The sequence below is a fragment of the Sturnus vulgaris genome, chromosome 8 (genome assembly GCF_052056855.1).
Source record: "Sturnus vulgaris isolate bStuVul1 chromosome 8, bStuVul1.hap1, whole genome shotgun sequence".
Lineage (NCBI taxonomy): Eukaryota > Metazoa > Chordata > Aves > Passeriformes > Sturnidae > Sturnus > Sturnus vulgaris.
The window spans coordinates 8,140,410-8,159,062 of NC_142250.1; the positions used below are offsets into that span (position 1 = coordinate 8,140,410).

General features: G+C 38.1%; 1 protein-coding gene across 3 annotated transcripts in view; it reads left to right on the forward strand.

Annotated features, from left to right (window-relative positions):
- JMJD1C (jumonji domain containing 1C) overlaps positions 1–18,653 on the forward strand; it is a 168,044-nt gene that overhangs the window by 58,597 nt on the left and 90,794 nt on the right. For all 3 annotated transcript variants that reach the window (XM_088168776.1, XM_014882317.2, XM_088168778.1), the window contains exon 2: positions 647–811. In XM_088168776.1, the coding sequence (XP_088024902.1) occupies positions 647–811 (165 nt within the window). The remainder of the gene's footprint in view (positions 1–646; positions 812–18,653) is intronic.

An 18,653-nucleotide genomic window follows, 5' to 3' on the forward strand; every position in this document is an offset into this window, starting at 1 on the left:
TGGGGATGGACAGGGATAGCACAAGATTAAACACAAACTGGATCCACATTAATCTAGCTGGAAACCAAATGTGTTATTTTTTCTTGTTTGGTTTTCTGAGCCGGATTGCAGGAGGACAGAAACGGCAAGAAATGGAGCTGCTTCTGTGAGCTGCTGTGTGTTGGACTTGCTTGTAGCAAAGTCTGCAGGCTCAGGATGTCCTATGTGGTGGTGTTCCAATTGACTTAGTTTTCTTTTTCCCTTAAAACCATTTTGTTGGTTGGTTGGTTTGTATTACATGACATATATTTGAACTGAAAATGAGATGTATTCTTATAATTTACTGATTATGTAGATAGCGGTATGTATTATTTCAATGCTACTATTAAATACTTAGTGTAATGTCTTTTACTCATAAGACACCCAATGTTAGTGGTAATGTTTTAATAAATGTAACTCTCCTCTCTTCAGCACAAATGCACTGCCAAGAAAACTGTCTTCTGTGGTGCAGGAACTGATTATATAATTTCAAAATCATAGCATTAAAATGGGTAATAAAAAAAGACCTGCATTAAATTTTTTAATGTATGCATTGCAAACTGTGTAGATTAACACATGTTGTGTATATGCAATAATGTATGTCCTTTCCTTTTTTACATTTCCCCAGGTATATGTGGAATTTGATGACCTTGAATGGGAAAAGCGAGAATGGGTTAAAGTTTATGAAGATTTTGCAACCTTCTTGGTGGAGTACCAGCTAGTCTGGGCGAAAAGAAAGGACCCAAGCCAGACTCAGGGATCAAAGATCAAACAAATTCAATGGCCTGCACTGGTAAGCTACTTTAACAGTTGCATTTACTAAAGCATTTAATTCTCTTTAATTCGGTCCTTAAGAAGCTGTCTAGGTTACTGCAGTGATGGTGGGAAGTGGTGAGCATGAAAAGGATAAGAAAAGCTAGTAAAGCTTGTTTGTGTTGGAGGGGTGGAGTGATGTGATAAGAGTCACTCATCTTCCTTTTTGAATCAACCTAAAGGACTGCAGAAGTGGTCTCTGAGTGACATAATAGGATTAATGTCATGTTATATTTGTAGGATGCTTTGACTATGTAAACTTACCAGTCACACATCTTACTCCTCTGGGGAGGATTGAAATTAAGGTGAAAAATAAACCCTTAAGCTTGTGATACCCTTAGCTTCCACAAAGAAGTTATCTGAAATTCTGGTCAGAATTCAGAAAGATGAGAAAAGATTAATGAAGTAAGTAGTAATTGTTTGTCTGGTTTATGAGGTGATACTTGTGACTCTATTCTTTCTGGAATGGTGCCCAAGCATTTAAAGCTGTTGAGATAACTGCTAGAGGCTATGTGCATTTGAGACATGCCTTTAGATATATCTGATGGGATAATCTAAAAAGCAATAAACATGTACGCATTTTTTTCTCCAAAGAAACTAGTAGTGCTATCAAAGTCTTCAGAAGAGCCAAATAGATGCGAGATTTGGGGAACCTGCTATATTGGTTGGTTTTGCTTTGTATACAGTTGGGGAAGATTCCTCACAGACTGGTAGGTGAAAGGGGGCTCCAACACATTTGTGGAAATGGTGAAGGGAAGTCTTAGATATATTTGATAATAAGCTCAATAGCTGTAACTTTACTTTTGGTTTCTTAGGTATTTACAGTCATAATGAATTCAGATGATATTTTTTTCCTCTGGCTTTTGCTATATCTGTCTCATTTCAAGATACTCTTCATATTCTTGTCTCTGAGCACCTGATGGATTTCTTGGAATGCTGTTGCGGCATAATTTTTTTTATTATTATAAATAATAAAAATAAAAAAGTTGGGGTGGGAACAGTCATGCTGAAGATAATGAAGCAGTCTGGTCAGAAAAGCCATAGATGATTTTGGATCCACTTACTCCTCTTCAGTTAATATTCTTACTTGACTCAGCTTGTATGTTTGTGCTAAGGTACTTGAGTAAAGCAAGCTAACTTTCTGGATGTACAGGCTGGGTCATATATTTACTTGTACAGGCAAGTTAGTGTATCCTTGAGCAAGAATTTTTAGTTTTTGGGGAGCCATGTTATTTGCTCTTTGAAGCCACCATCTCTTCTTGATTGAGATGGGTATTTTAAGATCTGTTAAAAACTTAGCTTAGTATCTAAGTACTCTGCTATTTTACATGCTTTTAATCTCACTCTCAAGGATAGAGATCCTTTTTGGGTTTAGAAGAGGTGTATTTCTATAAAGTATTGTAGTCTGGCTGCTGATCCTGTACACAAGTTGAAAGTATATATTTGCTAATGTGTAAAAATGTTTTGGTTGAACCTTTCTCTTAGCAGACACTTTTATCAAACTTGTGCTGGTCCAGCAAAAGGCAAAAACTTTCTTCCTCTATATTATCGATTCCTTTTTTTTTTTTTTAAATGTTTACATTCTTGAGGCAGCTGATAGGCATGAGAAGGAAGATTTTTCAAAAGATCTGACTCCTGCTTTTACACTTAAAAAATTGAAATTATATAGTCTGAAGTGAGGCTCAAATAGCTTGTCAGGTCACAGTTTACAGATGTTCAGGATGACAAGTTCTCAGCATTTGTACTTGACCTCCCTACAGATGATCTAGCAATTGTTTCCTGAGAAAAAAACACTCCAGTCATCCATTCCAGAAAAAACATACTTGAGGGAAAGTGCAGATACAGGATATTAGCTGTAGTTAGAGCAGATTCCTTCCACAGAGACCTCCCAAGGTTTTGCTCTGTATCAATAGCAATTCTGAGCACACCATGGCACGGGGAACAATGAGGCTGCACAAACTGGCATGGAACTTTTGGGTTTTGTTGCCAAACTGTCAAAACACTGCGGTGGATTGGAGTGGATGAACTCTGTGAAGGTTTGTGTGGTGTGTTTTGGCTGCGGGTTTTTTTTTGTTTGTTTATTTTCCAAAACAAGACTTACTAAAAATAACAAAACATGAAAAAGGTGGTAAAAAATTAGATTTGTCAAACAGCAGTAGGAATATTTGCACTTTTATGTGAAATCTTAAGTGTGGACATGGTAATACGCACATTTTGAAAATACAGAGTCTTGATGTAGCCTTTAAAGGAAAAGTCTCAAGCATCCCATGCACGTGAATGATACTGAAAAAAAATAGTACCGAAATAAAAGTTTTTGGTACAGCTTTATTTTGGATGCTAATGTAAATGCAGCAAAACAATATTTTAGAAAATTTTATGTAGTATTTCTCTAGGATCTTTGCCTTCAGTGAAGTGAATGAAAACTGCTTGTTTATTTAGATGGTTCTTATCACCTTCTCTTCTTTGATTAGCGTATGCTGTATTTACTGTATGGTATTCAAGCCTGAGCAGAAGACAAGGTCTGCAATTGCTGTGGAGCTTTCTGTGAGTAGTTATCAGTCTAGAGTCTGAGTACTTCACAGTTACTGATTGCTTTCATCACTCAGTTGTGTGATATGATGTAATCTCCACTTTATAGACGGAATTTCTGGAATGCAAGTTGTTCACAAATGTTCCTATTTTAAAGTGCCTGAGGTGTAGCTATTCCTGAAAGCACAGCATCCATTGACCTTGTGGAACTGTACTTTAAGATTTTAGGCTCTACAGTCAAGCTGAGAAAGGGAGGAGATGGGAAGTACTGTCTCTTTCTCCTGGTTTAGAAACTCAGTAACAGGAGAGGAGTAGACTATCACCTGATTTCAGTTTCTCTCATGATGAGATTATATTTTCTTAAGTGAAGCTTCTGCCTCAGGTGAAGAGTTGGCTGTAAATGAACCTGGAGCCCTATTGCCAGTAATAAGCTTCATTGTGATGACTTCATGTGATGACTTTGACTGTAAACCTCTGCCATTGTGCAAGGCTGAGGAGGAGAGGGGAGCTGTACCTTCAGGTTGTTCATGCTGTAATCAAACGTTTTTTCTTCCTGTGAGATGATTTCCTGGAAGCACTGAAGGACTTGGCTGCCTAGCTGGTATAATTGGAAATCACCTTACATGTGAGGTGTTGCAGTCATAGAAGAAAAGACTGTCAATAAGCATAAAGAAATGGCAATAGTATGTGTAGCCTGGATATTGGGGAAGAGGATGTTTGCTAAACAGTGCTTGTTGTTTACTTTAAAGTAATAGAGATGCTTTAGAGATGTCACTGCAGGAGAAAACTTGGCCAAAGTCTTAGCATAGGAAAAAATGAAAGTATGGATTCTGAAAAAAAGTGCAGGCAAGTAGAAGTGAGTGGCGTGCATTTCCACTTCAGGGATTAAAAAAAGTAGCCAAGATAAGGTTGAAATCATAGGCATCAGTTTGGGTTGGTAAATAAGGGGTGGGTGCATGTCACAAAAAGACAGGAATGATAGGCTCAAAGTGATGGGTTACGGGAATCACCAGTACTTCAAAAATGAGGCAGAGTAGGGTTTTGAATTTCTCAGAAATAACTTTGCAGCAATGGACATGATGAATAATTGACATGAAATTTTTTGACCTGTAAGTAGATAAAGAGTAGTTGTATTTTAAGGAGAGTAAATTAATTTACCAATGTAGAAATAATTTGGGTACTATGATGTTAGAGATATTGATAAAATTATACATGTGATATAATTCAATCTGAAGTCTTAGGAATATGGTGCTATCCCCTCAGCAGCTAAGAGGGAACATGGAAGTACATGGGTGGGCAGGGTGACCAACTGGAGCCAATGTTTTAATGTGGACTGAACAGAATGCTTCTGTGAGCTTTCAGTTTGAATTTAATTACTGCCTCTCTAATTGCACATTAAAATATCTAGAAAAAAAGCATAGAGGGAGAAAATGAGATGACAAAGGATAGAAGCAGATAGATACATTTTAGACAATAATAAAATAATGTGCAAGAAAAGTTTTAAGATGATAGACTTACTAGCAGAGGGCACTGTGGTAGAAACATAGATAGCAGTTCAGTTTTTTTCACAGCATCACCTGTACATGTTTTAGGCATAGGAAGGTGTGGGATGGGTGTCTTTTTCTTAATTTTGTTTGGGAAGAGAGTTTTGGAAATCTCAATGATATGCTGAAACAAACATTTGTAATTGAAGGTCTAGAGATAGAAATGAAAGACATTTCAGACAGGCATTTTAAAAAGCATGTTCCATCATCTTGGAAAGAAAAGAAGGAAAGAAGAATAATGGAAAATGCAGTTATGATTAAATGAGTTTAAGGTTGATAGTTTATGGCAAGTTTGTACTTTCAGCTAAAGGATATAGGAGAACACAAGAAGTTGGAAAGAAAAGGATTGGAATTGGATATAGAGAAAAGTGGATGCATTGAATGAGAGCACAGATGAGAAACTACTATAACAAGAAAGGAAGAGGCTGTTGTAGAACAGAAAAGTATTATCTTATATTGGCCTTTTCCTTTTGGAAGAAACTGGTCTTGTGCAGGGTAGGTGTCAAAAGAGGAAACAGTTTGACTCAGTATACTATGATGAAAAACAGAACTGGGGAATAGTACATTTAGCTGGCAGGGCAGAGCTGGGTGCTTGGGATGATGGTGTCAGTGTTTCATGTGTTCTACTGGGTATACCTTGTTCTGTGAAGTATGTGTTGCCTTTTTTAATACCTGTAAACCAGCCAATGCTGCTTGTGAATTCAGCATGAATCCATATACAACAAATCAGAAGAAACCCCATAGTATTTTGTTGCTCTGAATATGAAGACAATACTTCCTTAGTGTTGCAGTAGTCACCTTGTCAAACCAACAGATTTTCCCTTTGGTCTCAACTAATACAAAGGTTTGCAGTAACTATCACTCCCAGTTTCAGGACTGTTATACAGCAAGAACTGGTTCTTCTGCAGTTCTGTGTTTCTGAGGAGTACATAGATAAAAGCTACAATACATTTTCATAAAGAGATCCTGAATATGCATATCTCCTAAGGTAGGGAGGCTGGAAGAACAACTCAGCCTCTCCTCTGCCCCAGTAAAAAAAAAAAAGAGCATGCCTGTTTGCCTGTCTCTCTTTCTTGGAACAAGTGAAATCATTGTTAAACCAGTGTCTTGAAAAACCAGTCTTTCCTGGGACTCTGAGGAAGGCTCTGCAAGAATATAGAGCATTAGCTAAACTTGTAGCAAAAACAGGGACAAAGAGTGAGTCTTCACTGGCAGTGATGAACCCTTTTTCCATTGTGAGAATCTGATTTACAATGGCCAGTGCCAGTGGCACATGTGGGACTCTGGGCCTTCAGTCTGACTGTCATGCTAATGAGGAAGTAATTTTAGAGAAGAATGGAATGAGGTTTTGGGTGGCAGTGGATGCTTTTGTTCTGGTTAGATGTTAACGACCTAAATATGTTTGTATGCTGACTGCATGTTAAGGCACTTAGTGATAAAGTATATGAGGAGAAGTGTTCCTGGATACATGGAAGAGAAGACTTGTCCTCTGACTTTATGTAGCCTTTCCCCTCCTCCATCTCTGCCCCTCTGTTCCAGCTGTCAATTGCAGAATCCCTTTGCTTGACTGCATTCCGCTTCAGATAGCTTGATTGTGTTGGATTATGAAGCAAATACTTTTAAAGTGCCAATTTAATGTCATTTCTGTCATGATTAAAGAAGAAAGTTTACAGTTTGTGCAATAAGCTTCTACAGGACTTCCAGTGGTTCTTGAGACAAATCAAATTCTTTATTTTCGGCACGATAATGGAAAGTAGAACAGGGTCCTTGTTCCTTTCTGTTTATACTATGGCACATTATCACTTTTTCACTCTTTCAAGGATTTATTTTCTTCTTTATCTTCATGATCTCATTTTAGCATTTCTGAGTAAGTTTCTTATTGTGGCAGGTGATGGTGAGGTGCCACAACCTTCTGAAAGTGTCTCTGGTAGGGAAAGAGTCACTTTGGTGGCACAGGCTCACTCACAAGGGGGGAAAAAATCACACATGCCAGGTAGCTCATGCAACAGACAAAGAAGAGGCAGGAAGGGTCTTTCTGTAGGGTTCCACAGGCCAGGTTTATTCCAGCATGTAAAAAAACCAGGAGCATCGAAGGGACTGGGTTGAAATATGAAGAAAGAGGGGTGGAGCATGGGATCAGGGTCCAATGGGAATAGGGGAAAATGGTGCATAGGCAGGATAAGGGATCAGGGAAACCAAAAGGGTGAAAGGGGTGGGATACTGCAGCAAACTGAGGCCAACGGGGATCAGGGAAAGGGAGAACAGTCTAGGGAGAGGCCATATAGGGGAAACAAGCATGATCTGGGCCTTGAAGAGAGCAGAACTGGGGTACATTAACGTAAACCTGCAAAAGACTGTGGGGAGAAGCCTTCCATCACCATGCCCGTAGTGTATCTTTGACAACTTCAGTGTCCCTCCTTCTAAGGTATGACAACTGTTGTCTCTCTGGCAGGTCCCAGGGCCTCCACAGTTTTTATTTTATATGTTGAGCCCTTGGCTCAGTTTGATCCCTGTCAAAATTAGGAGCTTCCATAGGTATTGCTGATGTTCCTCTACAGTTACTTCATTGCAGCCTGCTCTCTCTCTGTGTGCAATGAAAAATAGAGGTATACACTGCCAGATACTATAAATAAATCCTCAGCAGACACTCAAAATACTCCAGCAGTAAAAAGAAATTAATTCACAAAGGATTACTGTGTATATGGAAAGTAAGGCAGAGAGAAGACTCGGTCTTCTGAGTCCTAAAAATAAGTAAAAACTTTGAGGCAATTTCAAATCTGAGGGGACTAAGTGCTGTAGTTTCCAGGGAAAACAATCAAAAACAAATAGTGTTTTTTTTCAGGTACTCCGTTCTCTGCATTAAAATTCTAGTGCTTGTATCCCTTGGTAGTAAGTGGTAAAGATGAGATACATGCAATAGAGGAGAAAAGGCTTGGAAGCTGTCAGCTTTTGGAAAACTTTAGGGCTTGGGGAAGAGAAAATTTAAGTAACTGACTCAGCAGAGCATAAATGACCCGATTTTTGCTGCATTGTGAAAGACAGTAATATGCAGAAACAGCACTTTGGACTTGGTTCAAAGATTACTTTGTTGGAGATTACATTACTGTAATATTCCCACAGAACATAAACGTCTCAAGCAGTACCACATCCCGCCTGTGTACTTTGAGACCTGCTTCTTATAAACTACTGCTTACTGGGAGTCACTGCTCTCCATGCTTAGCCTTCTAGGGAGAGGCCATTACCTTCCCATGACATGCCCCAAATGAAGAGCAATAAACTGGAATCTACCTCCCCAGATGCTTTGTTAAGAAATATGGGTGTTGTCCTGTGGCTTTCTACTCTGGAAATGAGTGGTGGGATGGAAAGCCTCACTGCACTGCTGTTTTCTAGGTGGCCATGGTATTTTCTGTGTACTTGTACTATACTTCTGTGCATTGACTGTTCCAAAGTTTTTTCTCTTCAGATGTTGGCTAATGTCAGGCTTCCTTTTTACTTTCTTTTTAAACTTATACTTGTAAGCAATGGGGATGGTTTTTTGTGTGAAAGGATTTAGTTTTGTAAAAACACACGTATATTAAAAAATGAAATTTTTTTTGTAGTTAAGTGCTGTGTTAAGGATAGCTCTTAATGTTAAATTAATTTATAGAAGTTACAGAATTCCAAACAAAACTGAGTATTTTCTAGACTTCAACAGTAACCACAACTCATGTTGATTATGCTGGCCTGTGAGTTGCCATTTTGGCAGCTCATCTAGAGAAATCTGCTTTAGTATGTCACAGCATCCTGGATGTCATTGTACCTCAGGTGCTTTCCTGCTTGTAAAGCACTTCTTGTTCTCTGAGGGTTGTGCCAGTTAAAAAACCTTAGATACTGTTTAGCATCTTCCAGCTGTAACTGAGCGATGCTCCCAGTTGATGTGCCTCTGTCTCTTGCACCTGTTCCAAAGTCAGATAGCAGGGAAATGTGATGATTTACATGTCTTTCTGTAAAAGACAGACATAAAGCATCTTGAGGTTCCATATTCAAACTCAACACTTGAAGCAGAGTAGTTGAAGCCACAGCTGCAGGGAGCTTAGTGCAGGGTGACTGCTTACATACTCATATTTATAACTATTGCTGAAACCTAGACTAGTTTGGGATATGGTTATATTCCTGTGGATAACCCAGTCAGCTGGACTGGAGTTAGTGTCAGTGTATCTGAACTATATTCACAGTTCGGCTTCAGTGTTGGCCTACTGCACAGCTTCTTTGTGTAGAAGAGCCATGAGGTATGCTGGATTCTCTGGAATTCACTGGAAAGGCTTAAATTTTTGATTTTTTTTTTTTTCCCCAACAGCATCTATGAGAACAAAATTTTCACTTGTGCTGAAGAAAACAAATTGCTTTGTTGCTGTCTAGATCATCTTCAATTTTTTTTCAGTGAATTAGAAAGATAGCTCTACTTTGGAGATACCACAGTGAGCAGGATATAGGCTGGGGGATGCAGATGGTTATTTCAGCACAGTATTGTGGAAATTCAGCTTCCAGAGCTTGAGCTTTGGAAGATGACTGTGTATCTCCATCAGACTCATCACTCTCAGTCTTACTTGTTGCTGTTTATATAAATTATGACTTCTATTGTTGTAAGTCTACACATTATACATATGTGTGTGAGAGTGTATTTATGGATCATGTGTATAGAGATATGCACACAAACAGAATTTTTTCCGCTATATGTTGGCAACATTTTTAAAAGGCTATCTTCTGAATTATACCTGTTGAGAGTCCATATAGTGAGGGAGAGATTTCAGCATGGTACTTGTCCTCCATCTCAACAGTGGCTGTCCAGGTTAAGGAAAGCTGTGCCAGAAGACCTCCATCCCCAGATACTGCTCAGTGTTTCTCTTGTGATGCCGGGAGGAGCAGCTGGGCTTTACACCTGTCAAATCCCATTTAGCAACTAATTTCGAAAGCCACCCACTCTTCAGATCTCCACTGCTATTTCTGTGCATTAATAACTTGTCAGCTGTGCAATAGTGAAACACTGCTCTCATCATCCTTACTTGAGTAAGATAAGTTATGGAAAGCATAATTAGAATTTTATGAGCTTCATGTTCTTCTTTCCCAGAATTCCAGAAGTTTCTTCTGTGCTTAACAGTGAATACAATGATGTGTTGTATGAAGTCTCAATATCCAACTTACATATATAGCAGTGTGGAAAACCCACCCAAAGTGTGAAGGACTTCTTTGGTAAAAGGTACTTCGCTAGGTTACATGACTGTGTGGATACATAGGGCCTGGTGCATTCCTCTTCCTCCCATTTTCATACAGCTGAGACATTGGAGTTTCAGGTGAAATTCATGTCTCAATAAAGTAAAAATGTTGCAGTCAGGACCAGACACTGTGTTTTCCTAGTTTAGGGCAAAAAATCTGTATTTTTCAAATGAAGAAGGCCTTTTTGGTATTCCCAAGAAAGTGTATCCTTCAGCTCCTCCTGTATTTGGATAATTGACATGTAAACAAGACAATTGTTCCTGATAAGGTCTCTTAATAATGCTGAAAGGGCCATGCTTCTACCTCCCGTTTTTGGACTGTGGCTTAAACCCACCTCAGTCTCAGTTAGATCCAGAATCTCTGTCCCTTCTATTACACAAATTATTCTTTTAGTTTGCACTAAGCACTTGTGAACTAAGCAGACATATATGTGAGAATCAAGTGTTACTGTTTATTTCTATTATGCATTGTCTATACTTTAATTGCATTGATCACTTCTGATTTATTATACTTTTTTTTGCTTCATTTTGTCATTCTCAGGGCGCTGCATTTGAAAAAGATTTTGAAATGAGGTGTTGGTAGTTCCCTGCCATTAACAGAAATTAATTTTGCTGGCAGATGTTTCAGGTCAGTTACACTAAAACAGGCTAAATCAAGTATTTGGACAAAAAAATCAGAGGTGCTAAGGCATTATAAATGGGCTGTTAGTGATATATTTATCATGAGCAATCTTTTTCGTACATGGCAGTTTACTGAGGACAGGAAAAGTCAAATTTCCACAGCAACCTCATACGCTGAAGTTCTTCTAGCAACAGTTTTACATTTTACATCTTGTATGTTTGCTTTTTAAATTTATCTCAACTGAGAAAAATGAACATAGGAAAGTTCAGGAACAGACTGTCAGCTTGAAGTATTCAGCTTGGACTAGGAGAATAGCTGAGTGGAATCTGTGTTTTGTATTTTTAGCATCTTAAACGTTCTGCCAACTTAATTTTGTAGCAAAGTGACTATCGTGCATTTTTTTGAAAAACAAACCCTGAAGTAGTAAACCCCCTATGTCCTCTATTCCTGACTTCAGTGTCACAAGAGCAGTCTCCTGAAGTACTTGCCAGTTCTTTCCTTGTGCATTTGTGTATGGGAACATGTTACTTTTTGAACTTCGTGTTGTAATATTTATGTTGGTATGGATATGACCAGTGATTCTGAAGCCCTTCTTGGATTTGGTGCCTCTACATTTGCCCCAGCTGGAGGAATGGAAATGTTGGTAGGCTGCAGGTCATACCATTCATGATGATGACTGGGATGTAGTTACTGCCTAATCACAGATTACCTGGAATTGTGAGGGAGTATTGATGGAGAGAGAAGGATAGAGGAGAAGGCTGCTGAAGGCACAGACACAGGTTGGTTTCTTCTGCTGAGCAATTTTCCTGTCCTCACTTATTACAGTTTTTTTTTATATGCTGTGGGTTCAAAATCCATTTGCTGTGCACATGCAGAGGCCAGGGCTGGGAGCATGTTGTTTTAACCACTTTGTTTTTCATACCTTTGGATTAACATCTTTCCAGCTGCTGGCTAAATCAGGAAGTTGAGTCAAGGGTTAGAAATGGCAAAGATATGTCCAATGACTTTTTGAAAGACAAAGCAAAAACTTAAACTGAAAACGCTTGTGTTTCTCTTTGCAAAGTCTGTCCTGTTGAGGTGATGTCTGTCCTGAGCGAATGGTGGCACAACACTGAAACCATTTAATTTTTTGAAAATCATCAGGTATCAACAAACCACTTTATGTTCTGTATGGGTTTAGAACATTTCTGGTTGTCTGGCATCTGCTGCGTGATATATTCACGTAAATGCGCTATGTGAGTTTGTTGGTAAGAGACGGCCAAATGACAGGAATGCTGAATATTGTGAGACAAAACAGCCAGTTTTATTGTTTGGAACTTTCTTATATAGGGAGTTTGAATTTCCTGGGTTTAGACAGCTGATTGGTTGGATCTCCAACTGCCCAGCTCTCAGACCAGTGAGAAATCTGCAGCTTACAACGGAACATGACTGGGTGAAGTCCCTGTTTGGGTTTGAATATATCCTATCATTGTTCACCCAGCAACCTGTTTATTGAACCAGGCTACCGAAGTAGGTTTCTTATTTATGGCCAAATTATTTGCCCAGCTACAGAACAGCTGTGCTGTGACAGTACATACATGGGGGAAGGACATACAGTGAAACTTTGTTTTTGGGATTGTTTTTTTCTCCCTAACTTATCTGCATTTCCTTACGATAAAGCCCGAGGTTACTTCAGCAATAGTTATTATTAAGATTTGAGGTATTGTATCTTATTTAATGTACATTGCATGTTTAAAGCATTTTTACATACAGTATCTTTAATACCAGAAGGTGAATGAGTGTTAAGAACTATAAATTTAGGGCTCTATAAAGTCTTGGGGAACCAAAACAATTTCAGAAGAGTAATCATTAGGCTGATTTTGTGAGCAATCAAAATAGACTCCTATTGATTAGGGAATTGATCTTTGTTTGAAAGTAATATTCTTTTGCAGTAATTAATATTTTACTAGAGAAATATGTCAGACCTCACCTAACCTTCAGTAAGTCTTGACTTCTTATTTACAGGTGAATTATTAACACAATTAATGATATAGTGTTTCATTTTTGTCTACCAACTTTCAGAAGGTCCACCAATGGTTGAGAAAACAAAAGCATTGTATTCAGATTTTTGTCTTTTATTAGCTGCTATTATGTTCCATTTTGACTGCTTTATGGAAAAGTGTTGGTCTGCTAGCCAATTTTTGAATATATCTGTTTAAGAAAAAAATTCATTATTCTTACATAATGCATCATTCTGCATTATGCAATCCTGTCTGAGTATTTTAATTTGAAATTTTTCATCAATTTAAAGTCTAAGACATTGGATAAGTACCTAATTTCCTTTAATAAATGATGCAAAATTATATTTCCATTCTTGACTCTAGTTTCAGATGGCTTTGAAAAATTCTTGCATGTTTTATTTGAAGGGCTTTACTGAGATTTTAAATGCATATACTGAATTGGTGCAAACTGTATTAGTACCATCACAGTAGGATAGTAGGGCTGATTGTGAGTGAATGGATGTTATTGGAATTACTGAAACATTTAGGTGAATAGTACTTATTATCATTGGCTGATAGATTTAGTTATTTTGAAAGCATAATAATAGGACTTTATGTTAATATAAATACAGCCAAAATCTCTTTATGTGTTCTACAGAATTTTTTGCATTTGAGTGTAACTGTCTCTTTAGGGAACTGTGTTCCTATGTGCTTTGGCGTATTTGCTGGAATAGGATGATCTTTGTAGGTCCCTTGCAACTCAGCATATTGTGTGATCCTACGATTCAGTGTTCTGTAAGGCTCAGTTGCCAAGCTAAAGTCTGTTGGTTTTGGTTCCAGAATTTCTATTTGTTCACATACGCTCTTGCTTGTAGTACTACTTTTACTATTCTAAATTGCAGTACTTGTAGTACTTTAGTCCAAGTTATTAATTAAAATTTTTATTGCTTCTAAATTTGAAATCAACTCTTTTTTTTCACATCATGATTACATAAAATGCTACAGAAATGACAGGGTATATCTTCATAGTTTACAGAAAGAAAAGTTTGAAGATGCACCATAAGACATTTCCTTTCAGGAATCTTGTTATCAGTGAATTGTACATGGTTGCAGAGTACATGAAGAAGCATCAAGACCTCTGTAAACTGCTTGTATGATGTTGCTGATATCAGATGCTTTACTGAAATTTGAGGCAAGATGCTAATCCTCTTAATTCTGAAGAATGGACATAACCGCTCCCCCATCCCCCCTTGGGAACTGTCTCCTCCTGTTAGATTACTTAGGACAGACCTAATTTAATCTGTTTTATTTCCTAGGTGAGACACATTTACAAGGTAGTTTGAGAGGTGGTAATGAATTGGTTGTTTATTGGCAAGTAGAGTGATAGGCATTTGTGTGCAGTCATCTAAGATTCCTGGTCTAGTTTATACAGGAGCAGTACTTGAGGCAGTTATGGACAGTTGTGGAGGAATTACAGCAAGTAAGAGATGTCTTTTAGAACTCTATCATGAAAATAACATAAAACTAAAATAGAATCATTGTGTGCATTTATTTATTGATGTTTTTCTACTGTCTAATAAGATGCTGTCCTGTGGAAAAAAGCAGTTACAGGTTTGAAATTGCATCAGAACTTTTGTTGAACTTCTTGTCAAACTGATGTCAGGCTGTCACCTAGACAGGCAGAATTGTATGAACCTCCACCAAATGCCATCAGCTTTGCTGGTGAAGGTAGCTGCAGGCAGCAGCAGTATCTGATCAGTCAGGACTCTGGTGCACTTGCAGTAGAGAAATGTCTATGGCTGGATTTGCAGGTGGAGGGATCATGGATGTTTTTTATAAGCCTGACTAATACATGCAATATGCAGAGAACTTGCTGTGACTCTGCTGTTTTTCCTTCAAAAATGTGAAATGGCAGAAATGCAGCTCTGATGTATGTCTGAATATGCAGTAATTTGTGTTTACTTTCAACTTGGATAATCTCAGATGAGCTTTTGTTAGGGAAGAATTTATACAGTTTTCATATGGTCGCTTATTAATAGTTTTGATTTTTCTGTCCTTTATATATACAAAACCTATATATTGGAAGACAATCAACCTGTGTAAGTGCTAGGTATACATACTACTAGAAGGTTATGCTTCAGGGGAGCGTGATGGCATTCTTAATTGATCATATGCTTTTTCTAGGCCAAGCTATTTTCCTGTGTTACTGTCAAAACACTGAGCAAACTGTAATTAATCACATTTTTGCGCACAGCTCTGAAATTACTTCCACTGCTGTAGAATGCAGTTTTCAACATCTTTGGCCACTGCCATTGCACATTCTTTTAATGACAGATATACTTGGAGTTCCTTCAATACAAATGACAATATTGGCACACATAGGATTGTATGCTAGATTATTTATTAGAATAACCAGTGCGCTTTTTATTGTGCCTTTTAAGCTCTTCTCTGAATATCTAACCTAAGCTTCCTGTCACAGTGACAAAATGACCTAAATATCCTAAAATGCTATAAATGCACATACAATGTGCAAATGAAAGCAGGAAGGGCAACCATTCCACACATCCAGGCAGGGAAAGTTGGTACTATTGGATGTCATTTGATTAGTCCTGTATTTGCCTGCATTTGGGGATAGTGTGTATGACATCTCACCTGCTGTCCTGGGATACAGTGCAAAAATGGGTATTCTATCACCATCTGTTGAAATGTGGGAGAAATGGTGATCCTTATCTCTGTGGGAGATATCTTCTGCTGATGTGCCATCTGATAAAATCGGGGATGATCATCATTATCTTTTCACAACTCATCCTTCCTCCAGAAGATATATTCTGTTAATGAGCCATTAAATCCTACTGTATGACTGATAAGATTACATCATCCTACTGGGAGATGCTCCAGCCAGGGGGAGGAGCCAAGCCTTTCCTACCTAGATAAAAAACTGAGGTTTGGAACACCAAGGCAGCCCTTTACCACTGGATCCCAGAGGAAAGTCGGACCATTTCCACATCATCGCTGGACCTTTGGAGGAAAACTGCACCTTCTACAGGACCACTGCTTTAACTGAACCACATCTGTCATCCAGGAGGACTGCAGCCACCATTTAATTGGACTGCGACCAGCATCCTGACTGACAGGGTGTCAGGCTGTATTCTAACTCTGTCAGTGGTTTTCTTTTGTATTATTGCATGTATTTTTTTTTTTCTGTTTTTTCCTATTAAATTGTATTACTGACTGGGAGTCTCTCACTGGTTTTGCTTTCAAACCAGTACACCTGCCCAGAATACTGGAAAGCTGTAAGTAACAGACTTTCTGTTAGTGTTATTTTAATTAAATTTTGGATAGTAGAGAAGGCAGACTGGCTTTTTTCCTGGTTTTACAGGATTCTAACCAATCCGTTTTATATGTTAATGGTATTACAACATATATTTTAATATATGTGTTTACAGTGAGACACAGATGGGTTTGTTTTTTAATCTATGTAATTTAACTCTGTAAAGAAAAGTACAGGTCTGTTACTTGACCATGGATGTTTCTGGCATAGTGACACTACGAAAGGTAGTTATTTTCTATCAGGGAACTGGTTCTCGTTAATATATACATATGTACCTTTTTCACTGGTGTTAACCAGGGTCTTAGCATCTCCATTGTGAGCTTAAAACTCAAGTTGCAGTTTGCTTTCTCAGTGCAGTTTCACTATAGACTTTTCAACTAATGTAGTCCAGATTTTTGTTGGTTGCCTTTAGAATTTGTCTTTGAAATTAACTGAAAGATCTGTTTATTTTCATGAATGAGAGATGAAGGCAGGAGATAATGGGAAAGTACTTGCAAGATTTATAAAACACAATAAATCATGATTACTGTTATGTTGGCCAGTAGTAACATTTTGACTACAGATAGTAAATGGAGAAAACCCAGTAAATGTTTATATCAAATTTCTTATGGAAAATAAGTCATTAGGCAAAAGCAGATACTTGCTTACTTGCTTCTCTTGAAATTCTGTGAGAATTGTGAGAAGCCAAATAATATTGCTAAGCGTGTGTGAGTGTATACACAGTAATTTTTATTTATCAGAAATTGAACCTTATTTTCCATTTCCAATGCAGGCATGAGAAGATGGGTATGAATTTTCCACAAATTAACTGTAATAAGTAAGGCTAGTAAGATTGGAGTTTCTTTTTAAAGCAGTGTTGTGTTCAAACACCCTTCCCATTAGAGCAGTGAAAAGAAGTTTTAAAAAAAAATCCTTGTGTAAAGTGATTTTCAATCCTGTATGTTTTCAACTGTTGTAATTCTTGGCCATTGGTTTTATCATGCTCATCAAGTAATTTGTTGTGCACAGAGTTGTTTGGGTTTTCTTACTGCAGGGTTTTGGGTGTCCCATGTCACAGACTGTAGCTTGACTCCACCTTCACTGACTCTTCTGATGCTCTCCCCCATCCTCGTTGACTTTGAGTTCACCAGACCATATTTCCTGTGTCTTCCGTCTTGTAGATAAAACCTGTGCTCTTTGCTCTTTACGTTTTACTGCTCATTGAACTGTCCTGCACATTAGTCACCCTTTGAGCGAATGAGTTCGCAAGTAGGAGCAGTTGTGGAGTGGGGAAAATAATGTAGTTCCTGTTTCAGACCAAGTGATAAAATTCATTAGCCAAAATTTCTTTTTCATACTGTATGTCGAGAAAGGCCAGACTTCTACCTCATGGACATTGACTCAGTAGTCTTGGCTTTGAGATTAACAAGGCAGTTTACAGATCTGATTCATTTTTCCAGATTCATGAAGCAATGATTTGCAGGCTGTTCACAGTTCTAGGCTTAGCTTTCAACCATGAAGTCTGGAATTATAATTTTCTTATTGAGAAGTCATTCTCTTGCGTAGTTTTGTGAGAAGAGATGAGTTTAGTTGTGATTTCCTATGATTCAGAGGCACAGAAAGAGTAAAGACAACTTCTTTTCCTACAGCTTGTCTGATTTCCAATTTCGGCAAGATTTTAGCAGTCATGCAAAAAATTTGGCTATATGTTGTTCTATAATTTTTTCATTTGTCTGTTGGGATTGCTGCTCACCTGAGAAAGGATTCACTACTTCCTTTGCCTCCAGGATGTGCTGCATGTTTTGAGATAGGAGGTTGTATCTCACTGTTTGCAAGGAGATACCACCAATAACAGGTGTGAAAGCAATGGAGTTGTCTACTTAAACTACTCCTCTTTGTTTCTAAGCTATGACTGGAGCCTGTTTAGTTCTGTGCTGCTGTTTGATAACATTGCAAGCAGCGTTTATTCTTCTAGAGCTGTCTGAGGGGCTTGCGCTGGGATGGAAGCTGCTAGCAGAGGAAAAAAGTGATTTTGGAATTCATCATGAAAAAACAAAAATACCATAGGTGTGAAGGGAACTGGGGAAAGAATGCTCTGTACTTGTGCTATTTACCACTTCTTCAGGTTATTTTGACTTTTTTCTTCTGTTTCAGCATCAGCTTTTTTCTATATTGAACCTGTTAACACAAAAGACTCAGTCCCCTGCCTTTGCTAGTTTACTCTGTTCCCACAGTAGCCAGATTGAGGTATAAACTGAAACAGCTTTCTCATGTAAGTCACTGCCAGAATATAAGGTCATCATCTTCCAAATTCAGAAAACTGTTGCAGGAGCTCACTGGTGTCAAAAGGGGGAGTCTTTGTTGTTGTTTTCTCTGAAGGTGGTCCAAATGATTCTGCTCTTTCACTAGAATACATAGAGCCAACTTGCTAAGGTAAATAGAATCATACAACATCTGGTGGTAGGTGCTGTTTCCATTTTACCTTCAAAAGGAGAATTACTGCTGCCACAGAAGACTTCAGAAAAGGGTGAAGTCCAGTATGTTTTTCCTTTTGCTTCCTTGTAGTGATTTCATGGTTTTTTTGCC